We start from the raw sequence: 16,409 nt of genomic DNA, 5'->3' as shown, positions 1-16,409 counted from the left end.
TTGTCACAGCTGAGGTTACTAAAGCTCATTCCTGGCACCTCATGGTCTGCAGAACATACTAATCAGATGTTTGCAAAAACAAATATACTGGTGGTAATAAGATAATAAATTGATGACAGTTGTCCTAATTAAAACATAGGTTCATTTGGTCTACCACCTCTGTTTACCAGAGATGGATGCATCCACTATGTTCATTACATCCTTCAGCTGACCCAGCATTAGTTTCTATAGCAACTCTTAGCATTCTTTAACAAGGTTGACTTGAGTATGCAGATTCTAGGCCACACTACTTCAGAATGTGTTACATGATCATTTGTATTAAAGTTGATTCATATTTTAAGCAGCAAGTTGGGTAGAATTGGTGTATATCTGTCTCCCTCAAAATAAAAAGTTAATTTGCAGTACAGAGGGGTATGTCTGTGGATGGAATGGGCTTACTGTACTGCCCCGCCTATAATACAGTGAGGGGAACCCTGCTAACAAATCTGATGGAATGCCTCACACAAAAGCATTAAATGTTACTGACAAAAAAACAAACCCAAAACCTGAGGGGACCATTTAGACTAGTGTTCCTTTATTCCTGCTGAAGTGTTCCTCCAATGCTGAAAGGATACTACTACAGTTCAGACCCTGCCACTCAAAACCTCGTTTGATCCAGCTGTTCAGAACCCAGTTCATCTGAGGGCTATGGCATGGTTGGAAATAAAGTCTTTAGGGCAGGTGGATCTCCTGAAACAGGAAATAAAAAAGGACCCTTGCTTGAACACTTGGAAAACTGCCAAATCAGCTTTGTGTCTCAAACTTCTGTACTTCAGATGGTGAAAGGTCCCTCCATGATGAAGACATTTTCAGAGAAGGCAAAAAAGAGGACAGAACCCAGCAGCTTATGCTGAATGCTTTATTGATCAGACACCCACACAGACTTGAGCAGGGCTGGCAGATGTCTCAGGAGAGTGGGTGTGCCAGAGACTCAGAGCAGCCTGAATGCACTAAAAGACCGCTCTGGGTCACCCAGCCTCCAGTCAGGTTTTGCAGAGGGTCTGCTTTAAAACCTCACCTTCATGAAACACCAGTCTCCAGATCCACCAGTGCACCCTGCTCCATGAACATTCTGCATGAAGCAGCATCAGTCACGTGCCAATGCTGGAGAGCCACTGCACTGTGCAGTTTAGCATTTTCCCTACAAACTTAAGACAGTTAGATCATTCTCGAGCCCTTTATAAAATCAGGTGGGATTAGGGAAGAAAGTGAACTGCTCCATTCTGTGGGCCTCCAGCACCAGTAGTAAAGAATACTGATCTAGAACACTTGGTTTATATTTAAATACAATTTCCCTTAAACTGACATCAACTACTTTGATAGGGTAGGACTTCTATGGAGCCATTGTAAAAAACAATCACAATTCAGGAGTCGATTAGTGTTTGGAATACTGCTGACGGAGGTGTTTTAAGATGTCAGCTCGGACTTCAGAAACATTCACCCTGGGAAACCACCTCATCACAGGCTTCCCATCCGGAGCCACCAGAAACTTTTCAAAGTTCCACTTGATGTCATTGATCTTCAAGGGCTCCCAGAACAGTCTCTTGCTGGGGTTTCCAAAGCTGTCACCCACAGGTGGGCAGGCACTCTTAAAGGGGTCAAGAGAAGGATTATGTTAATCCCATCTTAATTTAACTTGTATTTGATCTGACAGCTTTGGTTTCAGGTACAGTAAAGCCATGATTCTACATCTTAACACAAAGAATTAACTTCTAACCCACACTAATGGACGAGTTAAATTCCTGTGTGAATGGACATCCATAGTTGTGCTCTAATGGCTTTTCACTGAAATGGTTATTAAAGGACATGAGTCATGTGAAATTGAATGCGGTTAAGACTCGGTTTTCAGGTTTCCTTTTACCTTCAGGAAGGTGAAAAGCTTTTGCTCGTTTAACCCATTCACATCACCTCTTTCGAAGAGCTGGAAGTTTGGAACAAACCCATTGCCTGGTCTCACGTACCTGTAAAAGTCAGACAAATGCCTTGCTGAAGTGTTAAAAGGTGTGTCTTGGTAAACAGACTACTCCTAGCCCTGAAAATCTGGCCCTTAGAATGCCATGTTGGTCAGCACAGCCCAGTTGAACCTAAAGCAACATCAGAATGTAATTAAACTAAGCATCTCCTTATGCTAAGAACAGCATTAGCTGCAAGATAACCTGGAATGTCATCTAACCATGACGTGATGAGTGAAGAACTCAACAGGGCTTAGACAGGATGGAGTGAGTGAGATGACCAGCTTCTGCAATGACACATGGCTGTTAAAATGACCTTCCTGTCAGTGACCTGCCTTTTGTGATTAAAGACTGCTAACTGACTGATGGTGCAGGGCATTTCAGTTGGGAGTCATGAATTGTCCCTTCACGCCAACTTACGTTTAAAGCTACTCACTTTAGAGTTGGCAAGATTTCATGGTTGTTCCCTGGCTCTTGAAGCCCGAATTGGTTGCAAGGAAATCCGAGAATGGTGAATCCCAAGTCTTTCAGTTCATCATGAAGTGCATTCAGTTCTGAAAGGGACATGAGGACAGCATCAGATGGACATGTGGGAAAAGACTAGGTCTTGTGCTTTTCAGTTTGGTCATTTTTCTATTACTATAACCACCCCACAAAGGGAGTCTCAAGATCAAACACTTACAGAACATTTTATCTATCTTAAATATCGGCATGGAAACAGGCCTGACATTCTTGTTGAGGCTCTTGTGGTTTTTGAAAGACATTCCTAGTTGCACTTACCCACATACTGGAAGGTGAGTCCTCAGAAAGTGGCCACATTTACGATGAGGATGTACTTCCCAGCATACTGATGCAGAGGAATGTACAGGCTCTTATTTAAAGCATTCGCCCCATATTCGAATATGGAGCCATTCACATTGTAATCACACCTCTGTAAGAGAACATGACATTCCACCAACAGGATTAAAAATAATAATAATAAAATAAGTTAAGAGCAACAAACTTCATCCCTGACCCATTATTTTCTATGCAGCTTCACTACCTCCACACCTCTGGGTGTAGGAACCAGTAGTGAACAATATTTCATATTTTGAAGCTCTAAATGTATACATCTCATGAACTAGATCCTTTGAGGCAGACGTAAACACACCAAATGACGACTGTAGTATTATGTTCCAGTTAAAATGAGTTTTATTAATCCAGTCACATATGACCCTTATCCAAGATAAATATAAAAGGGCGTATCCAAACGTTGCGATAGGCTAACCTTTGGTCAATATTCTCAAGCAGTCCCAGCCGAGCAAGGACAGATGCACCTCTGGATAACAATTATTGGTACAAATATCTAATAACTGGTCAGCGGTGGCTGGTAGCCTATATTTCACAAAGACAAGACTTATTGAAAAATAAAGTCAACTGTTCATATTGGTGGGGAGTGCCAAGAAATGCTCGTTTAAATGTTTGTTAGAACACCTCTTACGTAAGAGACGTACGAAAATCGAAGAGGCTTCGAGCAGGTTTGCGTTATCTGGACATAGTTGGCATGAAAACTGATAGTATGTTCCCGTTCTAGTCACGCAGTCCTTTTTTTCAGACAGCTACTGTGCCAACGTACAGTGGCGCACCAGTCGCTGCACCGTTATCATGCGCGCAAAATTGTACATCTGTCGTCAGATGATAATTCTAAGGCGAAGAGAAAAAGCTTTGTAACGTGAAATCAACGTAGTATTAAAAAAACCATTTTAACCCTTAACTCGCTATATAAGATTTAGTTTTCGATTATATTTCTCTATCAGCACTCCATTTCCAACACCTATTCCATTAGTTATACTCAGTGTGGCTAACTAAACATTCATTAGAATACTCTGAACATCAGTTTATCCTAGACATTTCCATACCTGCATATTGGATCCTCCATTAACTTGTAGAAAACCCACAAGGATCAGAAAAGAGACCCAGAGTTGCTTCTGAGTCTCCATTGGGAGAACACTCGCTCTAGCCCGCGTCTCTAAATCATCCAGATGATGTGTCCTTTTGTACTCATACGACTCCCCGCTTCCTAAAAAAACCACAGGAGCTCGTGACGCACTTTTTGTAGTCTTGGAACTAACATGATTGATGTTTCCAACCTTATCCACTTAATGAGTGTTATTTCAGCAGTTTCACTCACGTTTACTAAGGTTTTGAATGTCTGTTTTCCCTGATATAAAATATGCCAACAATTATTTCTAGGTTAATTTGAAATTAAATTAATAATAACAACGAGAGCCAAATCCAAATGTGCTCAAGTTCGAGTCCGGAGATCTAAAGTCTTGCAGAGTTAATCTAACTCAATTAATCAAGATAATTGAGTAATTCGGTAGCATCTTAATAGAGCTATCTGATACAGGTGTGCAAGACTAGGGTTGGGCCTAACTCCGCAAGGTGATGGATATTCAGGACTGGACTTTGGGCACTCCTGGTCTAGTCTTTCAGTAAACCGACATGCCAAATACAATGAGCTAAAATAGCATTTAAAACGTTGCATATATTTAGGAAATATAAGGTACCTTAGCCAATTCTTTCAACGTCTCTTCGGTGACACATTAGCAATAAGCAATAGTACCTCAGGGGTCGTGCGTGCGTGCGTTTGCTAGCTAGAGCGAGAATGAATTAAACCCCACCATGCATAACGCATTAATAATAATAATAATAATAATAATAATAATAATAATAATAATAATAATGCTTAAAAGGTTTGTGTTGCCAAAGAAGAGACATTAGCGAGCTCAGCCTGTTTTATCGTCTTTCAACACCTTGAGTCTGTTCTCGTCGTATGTTTATGGAACAAATCATTCCACTACACTGACTGATCTTAAGTCATCATACGATGTGTTCTTTCCAAAAAACAAACATATAAGTACATTAATACATTACCATTAAAAGTGTTAATAAAATTGTTCTTGATAAAAAGCTTGCCAAGTATAATAATTCTTCACTGAATGTATTAAAGTAGGATTGCTCTCATACTCTCTCTCTCTCTCTCTCTCTCTCTCTCTCTCGCAGTCACTCACATACACACGCACACACACATACACCGGCTTTATCGGGACTGAACTAACAAATGTAAACTGGTTGTGATAATGCACATAAAACAGTCTACGCCACTTTTTTATTTTTCTTTAATAAACTCCTGATTATAGTTGGGTAAATAAATAACATTAAAAAATGTACACCATTTTCCGTTTTACCCCAAACATACTCAAAGAGCCACGGCTCGGAGTACGATAGACTCGCTTATGTGGTTCCTGACACTGCACGTGTGACTGAGACTAGAAATGCTGTACCCTATACACAATATGTTGTAATAACGTTATATTTGAACGATATTTATGTTGTATTTTGCGCGGCCGAAACATGCCACGTAACTGTGCAAGCACACTGAATACCTTTTTTTAGGACACGAACCAGTAGGAGGCGCTATAGGATCTGGACTGCGGGAAAGACAACAGAACGGGACGTGATCGCTGTTTGGCGACAAGGCCTCATTCAGAGATGGCGTCTCTTCTGCAGCCAGAGCGGGTGGTTTATCTTGTTCGTGGTGAAAAGAAAATTCGTGCTCCTCTTTCTCAATTGTATTTTTGCCGATATTGTAGTGAATTACGTTCTCTGGAGTGCGTGTCACATGAAGTAAGTATTGTGATTGAGGTTTTCAGATCGACAATGATGCCTTTACGAGGTTGTTATGGCTCGTGCTAATTTGAAAGCTAGCGGCCAAAGTCAGCTTTGGCCCGCCTACATTTGAACTGTCCTGTTATTGTATTGGTTTCTTTATGTGTCACTCTCACAATATGTAGGAAATTCGCTATCCGATTGGCCTTGACATTTGTCCGTTGTAACTTGGCCTCTTATTGTCTTATTGCCTATGATGGCTACATAGTTAGCTATCTAGCTAACGTTCAAGTAACATTTGGTTTGTTTTCGAAAATGATTCCCGTAAACTTTTGTTTTCGACAGAAAACGATTCGTATTACTTGACGAAAATATAATCTAAATAAACATGTTCGCTTGTGAACAAGCTATTTTTGATTGTTCAAAAACGAGCTTGTGATGTTGACCAGCATCACCACACCCGGCGAAAAGATAGCTACTGAGTTTGCCAGTTAGCTAGCTCAGCTTGTGATGTCTTGCTAAGTTAGGGTCAACAAATATTTGAAATAGAGCCTGATTTATCGAATTTTTCACTTAGCTCTTGTTTCCAAGTTGCTGTTTCAATTAACTTAGACGAGAGTTATCCTGTCTATCTAGGTTAGCTAATTGTCGAGTGGCAATGTCTTCAGATCGATTGTTTTGTGTCTATGCAGGTGGATTCGCACTATTGTCCCAGCTGTTTAGAGAACATGCCCTCAGCCGAGGCAAAGCTCAAAAAGAACAGGTAAACTTTCATTTTTCATGGGTTCAGAATTTTAAAAACGTTTTGCTGCCTTCAGAACTCAGCAATGACAGCTTGTCTCTTCTTTATACACGGTAGTCAAGCCATCGCTGACAGCTGTTTGATGCCGATGTTCATAGGTGTGCCAACTGCTTTGACTGCCCATGTTGCATGCATACCCTATCCACACGTGCCACCAACATCCCTGCCCCGCTTCCCGACGATCCGACCAAGACTACCATGAAGAAGGCCTATTACTTGGCATGTGGGTTCTGCCGCTGGACTTCACGAGACGTGGGCATGGCTGACAAGTCTGTTGGTAAGGCCTTTTCTCCCAGACAGCCTTGAGAAAGTGGAAGGAGATGCTCTCATCACATTAGGTTTTGTATCTTTTATCTGTTGCTATTTGAGTATTTAAACATGCTAACTTTAATGAAGCAAAATTATATATTTCCTAAAGTTATAAATAGGGTAGAAATATTGAAAAGTACTTGTTTTGCTGTTAGCAGTAAAAGATTATAGCGTGTGAGCAAGCAAAGACTGTCATACTACCAATGAGTACAAAGGTTTATTCATTGTAACCAAGAAATTGTCTACATTAAAGATTAGTTTTTAAATAGCTGATGCACTTCTTTTAATATGAGCTAATATGCAACTTATTTGCAAAATACATACACTGGCAAATTTATTTCATGTGTGTTCTGGGGCATGGCTTTGAAAACCAATTGCATTCATGCATCCTGCAATCATTATGGGATGGGTAAAAGGAGTTAGAAATACTGAAATTCTGTTTTTCATTTCTGTACTATAGCCAGCGGAGGATGGCAGGAACCAGAGAATCCTCACACTCAGAGGGTAAGTGCAAGACCCTGGCCACCACGAAGGCACTCCTCTGGTACGAGGGGGGGGGGCAGGAGGTTTCAGACTGGCCTCCTCCCACCTCTGCTCGTGCTCTGAGTCAAAGCCTCTGCTACTACTCCATGAGTGAAGACTAATCCTGACCCCGACCCTTTCCCCCATTGGGATGCAGCATTGGGAGAGCTATCTCCTGGCTTTTAGACCACAGATAGCTGTGGCATCATGATGGTACCAGAATTGGGAAAGTGTGAAAAAGTGTGTTACTCTTTGCTGTACTTGTCATTGTATCTTGTACCTTTTATATCTGTTTATCATTAGCAGTGTAATTCCTGTGGTGGATCTTAATTTCTGATGCATAGTGGGGAGAAAGCAGACAGCAAAGAGTGCAAATTGCTTTGTAGATTATTTGTTAAAATGACAAGTCTGGGAGACCTTGGTTTCTATCTGATTTTCAAGGACGTAATAGATAGGACCTGAATTTTTACAGTAGCCCTAATCATTTCCATTGAAAACAAAGAACTCTTTATCTCATTAGTACTCATTAGTACCTCAATACATAAAAGTGCATTATTCATTAGGCCTTACTGGATAAACAATCGAGTTACAAGGTGCATAAGTGTCAATACACATATTTAACCGTTCATGCAGAAACTTGAGAAAGGGGGAAAGAAAGGCTAGAACCCTGCAGCTACAAAGCTGCTTGTTACCAGGATGAATCTCAAGCAGACTTCAGTAATAATAACAAAATAATAACAACAACAAGATGCAAAAATGATATTTTCACATTCCTATTGTAGAATGTATAGACATGAAGAAGTAAGTATTTATATATGGGCTTATGTCCTAACCTGAAATGCTCACTGTTTTGCTCTGTCCTTTGGGTGCCTAGATCAATAAGCTGATTGAGTATTATCAGCAACTGGCCCAGAGGGAGAAGCTGGAGAGAGACAGGAAGAAACTAGCCAGGAGACGTCCTTTCATGCCTCAGGCCTTCTCGGTACACACCCACACAAAAACACCAGCACACCCATTGTCCAGAAAATGCAAAAGTTAAAATCGCCTGTTTTTAATTAACTCCTACAGAGCTAAAATTTCACTGTCGGTTTTAAGCCTATAGGAGCTCGTTAAAAGCTTGTATTGTAGTTTCATTGCAATCTTTTGTTTTGCAAACTAATGACAATCCCACATGCTAACATGCTAAAACATTAAAACAGCTCTTCTGAATTTTACACAGCTTTGCAATTTATTATTATTATTATTAAGGATGTGAAATTAACATAATGTAAATTAATGTGAGACTCTTAAGCATTCATCTTTTTTTCTAATTAACACTTGTAACTACTGTGTGGGTTCATTTCTAACCCTGTATTGATCTGTGCACCTGATTTAGTGACAGCGCCTTTGTCTTAATTACCTGGGCAGGTCCTGTGTTGCTGTATGCCTTTAACTGCTGCTTACTGATTGTTTCACTTGCTGCTTTCTCTTTCTCTTGTTCCTTTGCTTGTGCACGCTGATATTTTGGTTCATCTCTCACCCCCACCCTCTACCAGCAACACACTATTCATGTGGTGGTGAGTGGGAATTATTCGCCAGCTCTGACAGTGATGCTGTGTGTCTGTGTTTAACACACTGACTCTCTCTCTCTCTCTCTCTGTGGAGTATGGGATGTAGTCTTCAGGGCATTCTGTCCTCCATTCAGTTCAGCACTCTCAAGCTGCTGCGTATTGGCTTGGCCGATCACATGAGCCTTCATACTGTTAACAAGCACATTTAGGTGCTTTGTGTTTTGAGGGTGATGTTGAAAGGAGCTCTTTGTATGACAAGGCAGGAGGCATTTAAGTATTGCTTCTTATCTTATTTTCTGTTGCTTTTAGAGCAGGTAGCTGTATTCAGTGTAGCATTGCTGATTATGCCTAATAACTGAGGTAAAACAATAACAGTTCTCAATATACAAGCTTAAGAAGGTTGACATCATTACTATTGAAAGCTATTATATAACCATTACAGAAATGCTGTTACTAGCTGTCAGCTTTCATATGTTCTTAGCCAGATTATCTTTGGTCACACTGTCCATTTATTGATTGAGTGAGATTGGAACTGCGATGGATTAGTTTGGCATGACATGGTTTGTGGTTCTGTGTGGAAGGAGAAGTATGGCCTGGGCACCCGGCTCCAGCGGCAGAGAACCGGTGCGCCTATCAGCGCCCTCTATGGCTTATCGTGAGTATATGTTTTGTCATGGGTGTGTTATTGTGCAGCAGAGACCTGGGCCTTAAAAACATTACATCATTTAGTAATTGGAAATATTTTTACTTGACAGCATGTCCTGTACAAAATTTGGTGGCAGGCTTTCAGGACTGGTCGTTCTTGAAATGATAGTTCTTGTTAATACAGAGGAACATTTGTTACTGTATATCTTCACCCTACATCCTGGTCTTGCACATCTTGATGTGTTGCCTGTGTCAGCCATTAGAAACAGGTGTATTGCACCATACATCCTGACACTGAGGCCTAGCTGTGGCTTAAACCTTGTGCTGGGAGATCTAAACTCATCCGCACTTTACTTACTCACATCTCTCACGTTTGACGGATCCTGTCGTGATCGGGCAGTCTAAAAGCTTGTGTGTGTATCCGTGTGTGTTTGTGTGCGTTTCCGTCCATGGGTATGTCTTTGTGTGTGGTGTTGTAGTCTGAAGGAAGGAGAAGAGCAGAAGGAGGTCAGTATTGACCCCGCACAGGCCATGGATGAGGTGGAGCCCCTACCTGAAGACTACTACACCCGACCGATCAGCCTCCCTGAAGGTTGGTGCTGTCCATACTCAAACAAGTTTGGGGCTAGCTTTCCTGTTAGAGATGGCATCGATTATTTTGGATCAGATCAGTGCCATCTCTAACAGGAAAGCAGTCCGATGCAGCAAAAATGCTGATTGTATATCCGTGAAGACATCTTTAATGGATCCAGTCTGATACCGTTACAGATCAAGCCTGGAAACAGCACAGCAGCACATGACAAAAGCTTGGTTAGTTTTAGCAGGTCACAAGATAACAGCTGGGCTAGTTTGAGCAGAGCTCATACATCACTGTAGAGTTTAACTGTAGCGTTTTCTTCCAATCTAGTGAAAGCATTGAAACGAGACTAAATAGCACTGTTGTAGCACTGTTCACTACGCCCAACGGGGATTTGTTCATTACACTTCTTTAAAAAAACAAATGATGATGTTTCCAATTTGACTGCGAGGTAAAGGAAAAGAGAAAAGACAGCAAATACCTGACAGAAATGGAGGCAGAGAGGAGAAATAACCACCAGACTTAAGTTCTTGCCTTCTTTAAATTCATGAAGTTAAATTACTCTCTAGATTTAGTATATTCAAACTGCATAAAAATAGAAAAAAAACGCTGTTTTTGTTAGTCTGCAGAGTTTTAAAGTAGATAGTATTTTGAATAAGTTAACTTCAACTTACTATGCGTAAATCTTTTTTTTGTCTATAATGAATAACCTTGCAAACATTATCAGGGCAAATTTCTGTTGGTTTTAAGCAGAGGTCGAGTGAAGAGAGACTTGTGGAACTGGCAGTCTCTCTATGTCTACTCAGTCAGTGCCTGAAGTGTGTTTAGTGTGTAGCGGGTAGAACAGCGATTTACAAGAAACTCACAAGAACCATTTTTAGGTTATTATAAAGTTGATGTGGAATTAGTTGCATTCAGTAAGAAGAATGGTGAACTATAGTGTAAATTTCCGTATTGCATGAGGGAGTGAGGAAGCCGTACTAAGTAGAGACAGCTAGTCTGAATGTGGGAGAGAAGAAGGGAGGGTAGGAGTGAGTACAGTATTCAGTAAGCGAGAGATTAAATTAAATGCTTTAGTCTTTTAAACAAAACCTTATCGTTTTAGTTATTTTTGTATCTGTATTTGTATTTTTGTATTGCATGACATCTATAAAATAGCATATGTAATATATCACACACAAAACAACTGAAACAACACAGTTCCCCAGTGGTTTTTACTGGAAAAATATCAGATAGGTTTCAATATAGGGTAGCATTCGAAAAACTGACATTTTGCCATCTCTGCTTCGAGTTCATTACAGTGGCTGCTGAATCCCACCTCCTAAAGCACATGACGGGGTGGTTAAATGTCACTAGGGCTTACCTACATGGTAATCTGAACCAGTCAGTTTAATCTGAACCACTAAGCACTTCTGGGTGGTCTTGGTATGCCACAAAATATAGAAATACAACTGAAATTAACATTTATAAGTTTCAGATTGTACAGACTAGACTCAGTCTTACTCGTGTGCGTGTGCGTGTGTGTGCGTGTGTGTGCGTGTGTAGTGACGACACTTCGCCAGAGGCTGCTCCTGCCAGATTTCCAACCTGCGGGAGCCTCTCAGCTGCATCCCAAACACAAGCACTTGCTAATGAAACGCTCATTGCGTTGCAGGGTCTGTACACACACATGCTTTCTCTTGCACACACTCCTCACAAACACACTTGCACATATGCTTATGAATAGAAGGAAATAAATTCAATGCGCCTTATAACAGCTGCATGTCCTCTTTGTCAGAAATGTGAGCACAATCTGAGCAAGCCGGAGTTCAACCCGACGTCAATCAAGTTCAAAATCCAGCTGGTTGCAGTGTGAGTAAATCCCCTTTGTCTCGTTGCGGTCCTGCTGGTTTTCATGTTTTGCACAAACAGTGATTTGTGCCTGCAGTCAGTAATGATGACATTTGGCTTGGCAGGAGCTACATCCCTGAAGTGAGAATCATGTCCATTCCAAACCTCCGTCACATGAAGGCAAGCGCTCGTCCTGACCAGCACCATGACTAGAATTATGTTACGGCGGTCGGTTGACGTGAATGCCGTGCTGGATTGACATGCGCACCATGTCGTGATGAGGCTTAACAATCATTCTTGCACCACTAATGGTGTGCGCATGTGTTTTTCTCTCCCACTGTTTGCTTGGCAGGAGTCTCAGGTGCTACTAACCCTGACCAACCCAGTGGAGAGCATCACCCACGTCAGCCTGTTCACCTGCGAGGAGGCAGACCACGATGACGTCAACAGCACGGCCAAGGTGACGGCACGTTCTCCTTTACTGGCACGGCTGCTGAGCCTGCTGAAAGCAATGGAATTATGGGTACTAAAGCTTTAGTAGGGTTATAGCAGGTCAAGTTAGGCTGCATGTGAAAGTGTAGAAGACTCAGCCACCACACGAGGTATAAACACTAGCCAGCAAAGTCTAATTTTCATTACCGTTGACTTCAGGAGGGGCCGAAAGATGAGCACCCCCAAAAAATTAAGCTATGTAGAGGAGAAAAGAGAAAGTGAATACATCATAATTATCCTAATGCCATAACGTAAATATCAGAGGGCAAAACTTTCCTCCTGCAAAATCTGAGAATTGTCTGTTGTGACTGTATAAAATGTACCATACCATAGGAACAAAAATTAAACAATGTGTCTGCTTGCCTGTAAGAGAGCTGGTAGATAGTGAATTTAGTATAGGTCAGATTTCACACCTATTGGAAATGCTTCTAGGCAGCTGAAGACTCAGGGAAAATAAGTATTTTTTTAAGGCTTGGTTTAATAATGTCTACCATGGGTGACAATCTTTTAAAACTAGGTAAGCTGTTCCATAATTTGGAGGTTGATGCAGAAAAAAGCTTGACTGCCTTTTAATCTCCGCTGAGAGTGGGGAATGGTTATAAGCAACTACCTCCAAGAGCTTAACTCATGGAAAGTGGGCAAGAAACTACTACCAGAGTTACCATTAGAGTGGTGCCCTCTGGCAGGTGACACTGAGCAGAAAAAGCAGAGAGACGACGTTTGCTCCCTTAGCTCGGTGTGTGGGGTAGAACGCTCATGACCCAAAGGAAGCCGTTTTCCTGCCGCTGTGCCTACTCCTGCGGGAACAGCCAATCATGCCCTGGAGCCAGACTCGAGTGGAGAAAAAACACTGTACAGAGCCTCGAATCTCCTGCACAGGAGATCGTTGGATGAGAATCTGGGAAAAGATAACTGCAGAAGAGGTGCGCTTTGGGGCCGTCCGACCCAAGAGTCCCTCCCAGTCCAGAGCAGCAGGGTTCTCTCAGGAAAGCAGAACCTGGGCCTCAGGGCCTGGCGCCCAGTCTGCACCAGACGGCCTTCAGCTACAGGAGAGCCTGCATTGCGTGCTCTGGCCCGACAGCACATTTGTTCTGAGACATTTGCCCAGTTGTAGTCAAGAAATTCTTACTTTAGTTGCTGCTAATGTCCATATCAAGTGTGTGTGTGTGTGTGTGTGTGTGTGTGTGTGTGTGTGTGTGTGTGTGTGTGTGTGAGAGAGAGAAAGAGAATGACATAGCAGTGCTGAACAGGCCTATCAGTAACGAGTGCAGTGATGGTGAACATGGTTTGCTGATTGTGTTTGTGTGTTCCTGGGTAGAAGTGAGCAAAATGGTAGTGGTGCTAAACATGGTGCGTTGGTTAACAGTAGTGTGTGTGTGTGTGTGTATGTATGTGTGTGTGTGGGGGGGGGGGGGTGCACGCTCGTGCGCACAGGTTATGGTGCCAGCGAAGGAACTGGTCCTAGCAGGGAAGGATGCAGCTGCAGAATATGATGAGCTGGCTGAGCCACAGGACTTCCAGGATGACCCCGAGTAAGAAGCACTACTCAAATACCACACGGGAACAAGACCCAACACTCAAATACCACACCATTTTAGCATGCATGCATGCCTCTGCCTTTGTGATCGAGGTTTATCGAAGAAGCCTACAGTGGTGCTTGAAAGTTTGTGAACTTGGAAATATCTATATTTCTGTATAAATTTGACTTAAAACTTTTTCAGATTGTCACACAAGTCCTGAAAGTAGTAGTAAATCAAGCAAATGAGACAAAAATGGACTGTTTATTTATTAATGAAAATGATCCAATATTACATATCTGAGTGGTAAAAGTATGTGAACCTTTGCTTTCAGTATCTGGTATGACCCCCTTTTGCAGCAATAACTGCAACTAAACATTTAAACCAAAAAGATCTGTTTTGTCCTCATCCATCCACAAAACATTGTTCTGTGTGATCTTTAGCAAACTGCAGAGCGGCAACCATTGTTGTTCAGTCTTCTCCTGATGATGGACTTGTGAACATTAACCTCAGCTAACACGCAAAAGGCATTTGGTTCCTTAGACGTTACCTTGGGTTTCGTTGTGATCTCGCGAGACTATTACACGCCTTGCTCTTGGCGTAAGCTTTGTTGGTCGTCCACTCCTGGGGACTGTTATGATGGTCTTGAGTTTCCTCCATTTATACACAATCTGTCTGACTGGATTGGTGGAATCCAAACCCTTAAGACATAAGCCTTGGTCCCACCACATGCCTGCAAACCCAGACAAAAGGTTTTGTAACCTTTTCCAGCCTGATGAGCATCAACAACTCTTCTGAGGTGCCACGATACACTTCCACAAACCTGTGATCAGACTTGGCTAGAGTGCCTACTCATACCTGATTGTTACCCTATTGGATGATTGACAAAACCTGATGCAAATTTCGTCTTCAAATGACCTGCTAATTCTAAAGGTTCACATACTTTTGTCACTCACAGATATGTAATATTAATTTTCCTCAATAAATAAGTAATATATTTGTCTCATTTGTTTGATTTGGTTCTATTCATCTACTTTTAGGACTTGTGTGACAATCTGAAGTTTTAAAGTCAGATTTATGCAGAAATATAGAAACTAGAAATTCTAAAGGGTTCCCAACCCTTTGAGCACCATTGTACATCTGGTATCCAGTGTTGAGAAACAATAAGTGGTGGGTGTGGGGGTGTGTTTAAATCTCTGCCACTCCCCCTGCAGCGTTGTTGCCTTCAGGAAGTCCAATAAAATCGGCTTCTTCATCAAAGTGGTCCCCCAGCGCGAGGAGGGTGACGTCACTGTTGCCATTAAGATGCGGCACGACTTCCGCAACCTGGCCGCCCCCATCCGGCCCAGCGATGAGGGTGGGGCCACGCCCAGCGAGGTCATCTGGCTCACACACCATGTGGAGATCAGTCTTGGGCCACTGGTAGCCTGAACACACACACACACACACACACACACACACACACACACACACACACACACACACATACACACACAAGTACGCGCGCGCATACATGCAGACATAAGCCTCGGCTCACTGCTAGCCTGCAAAGTCAGACCAAAACAGGTCCACTCAGCACCTGTCCCATATTAGCCGAGCGTAGAATTAAAATGACCTCTATTAATCACAGTCTCTTGATTTCTTATAGAACCTAATAATTCCCTAAAGTGCTAAATGCCATCAGTCATTCGCAACTGCTGGCAGATCTCCACACACTACACTCAGACTCCCCACACAGTTAGGCTTCTCTGATGTGTCCTACATGTCCTCACCGTCCATGTTCTCCTGTCCCAAGTCTTTTCCTGCATGCTGCTCGCTTTTCCACACCTCCGGAAGGCTCCCTCATGCTGAGGCTTCTCCACACTCTGTACAGTGCCACCCACTCGTAGACCCACATGAAGTCAAAGTAGATGCTCTCTGCCGCTGTGCTGATCTCCTATTCCAGTGATGTTCTTGATAGACGTACTGTAAGCTATTTGTTGCTTTTACCTTGGAGCTGAATACTAACCTGTTGTACAAAGCTAGTGGTGAAACAGTAATTGTGTTAAAGTTGAGATCAATTAAAGATCAATGCAGAACTTCAGTGTGGTTCACTAATAAAACCAGGAATAAAGGATCACTGTGAAAGTTGTTTCATTTATTATATACAAGTATACTTATTTGGACCTTTCTGTCTAATTACTGGCATGTTGTCATGAATTGTCATCAGAGCAATGACTACAAACAAGTTGATGTGAATGAACATCACTCACTTTCATAAATATAGTCTGTGACCATTTAAATAATTAAAATCTTGATAGAAGTACTTTGTTAAAATAACCTGAACATATTTTTGTTTAGAAATTATATAGAAACTGGAGATTGCTTGGATATTGCTTGACATGACTTTAGGTCCAGTGTGTAAAATTGCCTTACACAGTTCTCTCTGCTTCATCTGCTATGAGCCCTTTAATGAGATCAGTATTGGGTGTGCTATAACAGATAAACCTTGACACTCCAGGGCAGTGGGGCCCCAGTACTGCA

At 42.0% G+C, this 16,409-nt stretch overlaps 2 protein-coding genes across 3 annotated transcripts; one reads left to right on the top strand and one right to left on the bottom strand.

Annotated features, from left to right (window-relative positions):
* Positions 1-884: 884 nt before the first annotated feature.
* On the bottom strand, positions 885-4,050 carry gpx3 (glutathione peroxidase 3). The gene is made up of 5 exons (XM_027027321.2): positions 3,890-4,050; positions 2,772-2,922; positions 2,428-2,545; positions 1,901-2,000; positions 885-1,627 (listed from the first exon to the last, which is right to left on the bottom strand). The coding sequence occupies exons 1-5, from the start codon at positions 3,968-3,970 to the stop codon at positions 1,415-1,417; spliced, it is 663 nt and encodes a 220-aa protein (XP_026883122.1). The 5' UTR covers positions 3,971-4,050; the 3' UTR covers positions 885-1,414.
* A 1,424-nt stretch (positions 4,051-5,474) lies between these two features.
* On the top strand, positions 5,475-16,005 carry dctn4 (dynactin 4). 2 transcript variants are annotated; one of them, XM_027027332.2, is made up of 14 exons: positions 5,475-5,660; positions 6,335-6,405; positions 6,543-6,721; positions 7,214-7,257; positions 8,150-8,257; positions 8,811-8,831; positions 9,407-9,480; positions 9,950-10,062; positions 11,593-11,702; positions 11,825-11,898; positions 12,003-12,057; positions 12,230-12,337; positions 13,804-13,901; positions 15,101-16,005. In XM_027027332.2, the coding sequence occupies exons 1-14, from the start codon at positions 5,526-5,528 to the stop codon at positions 15,315-15,317; spliced, it is 1,407 nt and encodes a 468-aa protein (XP_026883133.2). In that variant the 5' UTR covers positions 5,475-5,525; the 3' UTR covers positions 15,318-16,005. The 2 variants fall into 2 exon arrangements, with proteins under 2 accessions (XP_026883133.2, XP_026883134.2); XM_027027333.2 differs by lacking the exon at positions 8,811-8,831.
* The last annotated feature ends 404 nt before the right edge of the window (positions 16,006-16,409 follow it).

The sequence above is a fragment of the Electrophorus electricus genome, chromosome 2 (assembly GCF_013358815.1).
Source record: "Electrophorus electricus isolate fEleEle1 chromosome 2, fEleEle1.pri, whole genome shotgun sequence".
Taxonomy (NCBI): Eukaryota; Metazoa; Chordata; class Actinopteri; order Gymnotiformes; family Gymnotidae; genus Electrophorus; species Electrophorus electricus.
Note: the sequence above shows the minus strand (reverse complement) of the source record. Positions and strands in the feature narration are given on the sequence as shown.

Excerpts from the sequence above, each read along its gene's own strand:
- dctn4 (XM_027027332.2), top strand. The coding sequence starts at position 5,526 with ATGGCGTCTCTTCTGCAGCCAGAGCGGGTGGTTTATCTTGTTCGTGGT. Across the intron at positions 6,406-6,542 it reads GCAAAGCTCAAAAAGAACAG|GTGTGCCAACTGCTTTGACT; the intron begins GTAAACTTTCAT and ends CGATGTTCATAG. Across the intron at positions 13,902-15,100 it reads GACTTCCAGGATGACCCCGA|CGTTGTTGCCTTCAGGAAGT; the intron begins GTAAGAAGCACT and ends CTCCCCCTGCAG.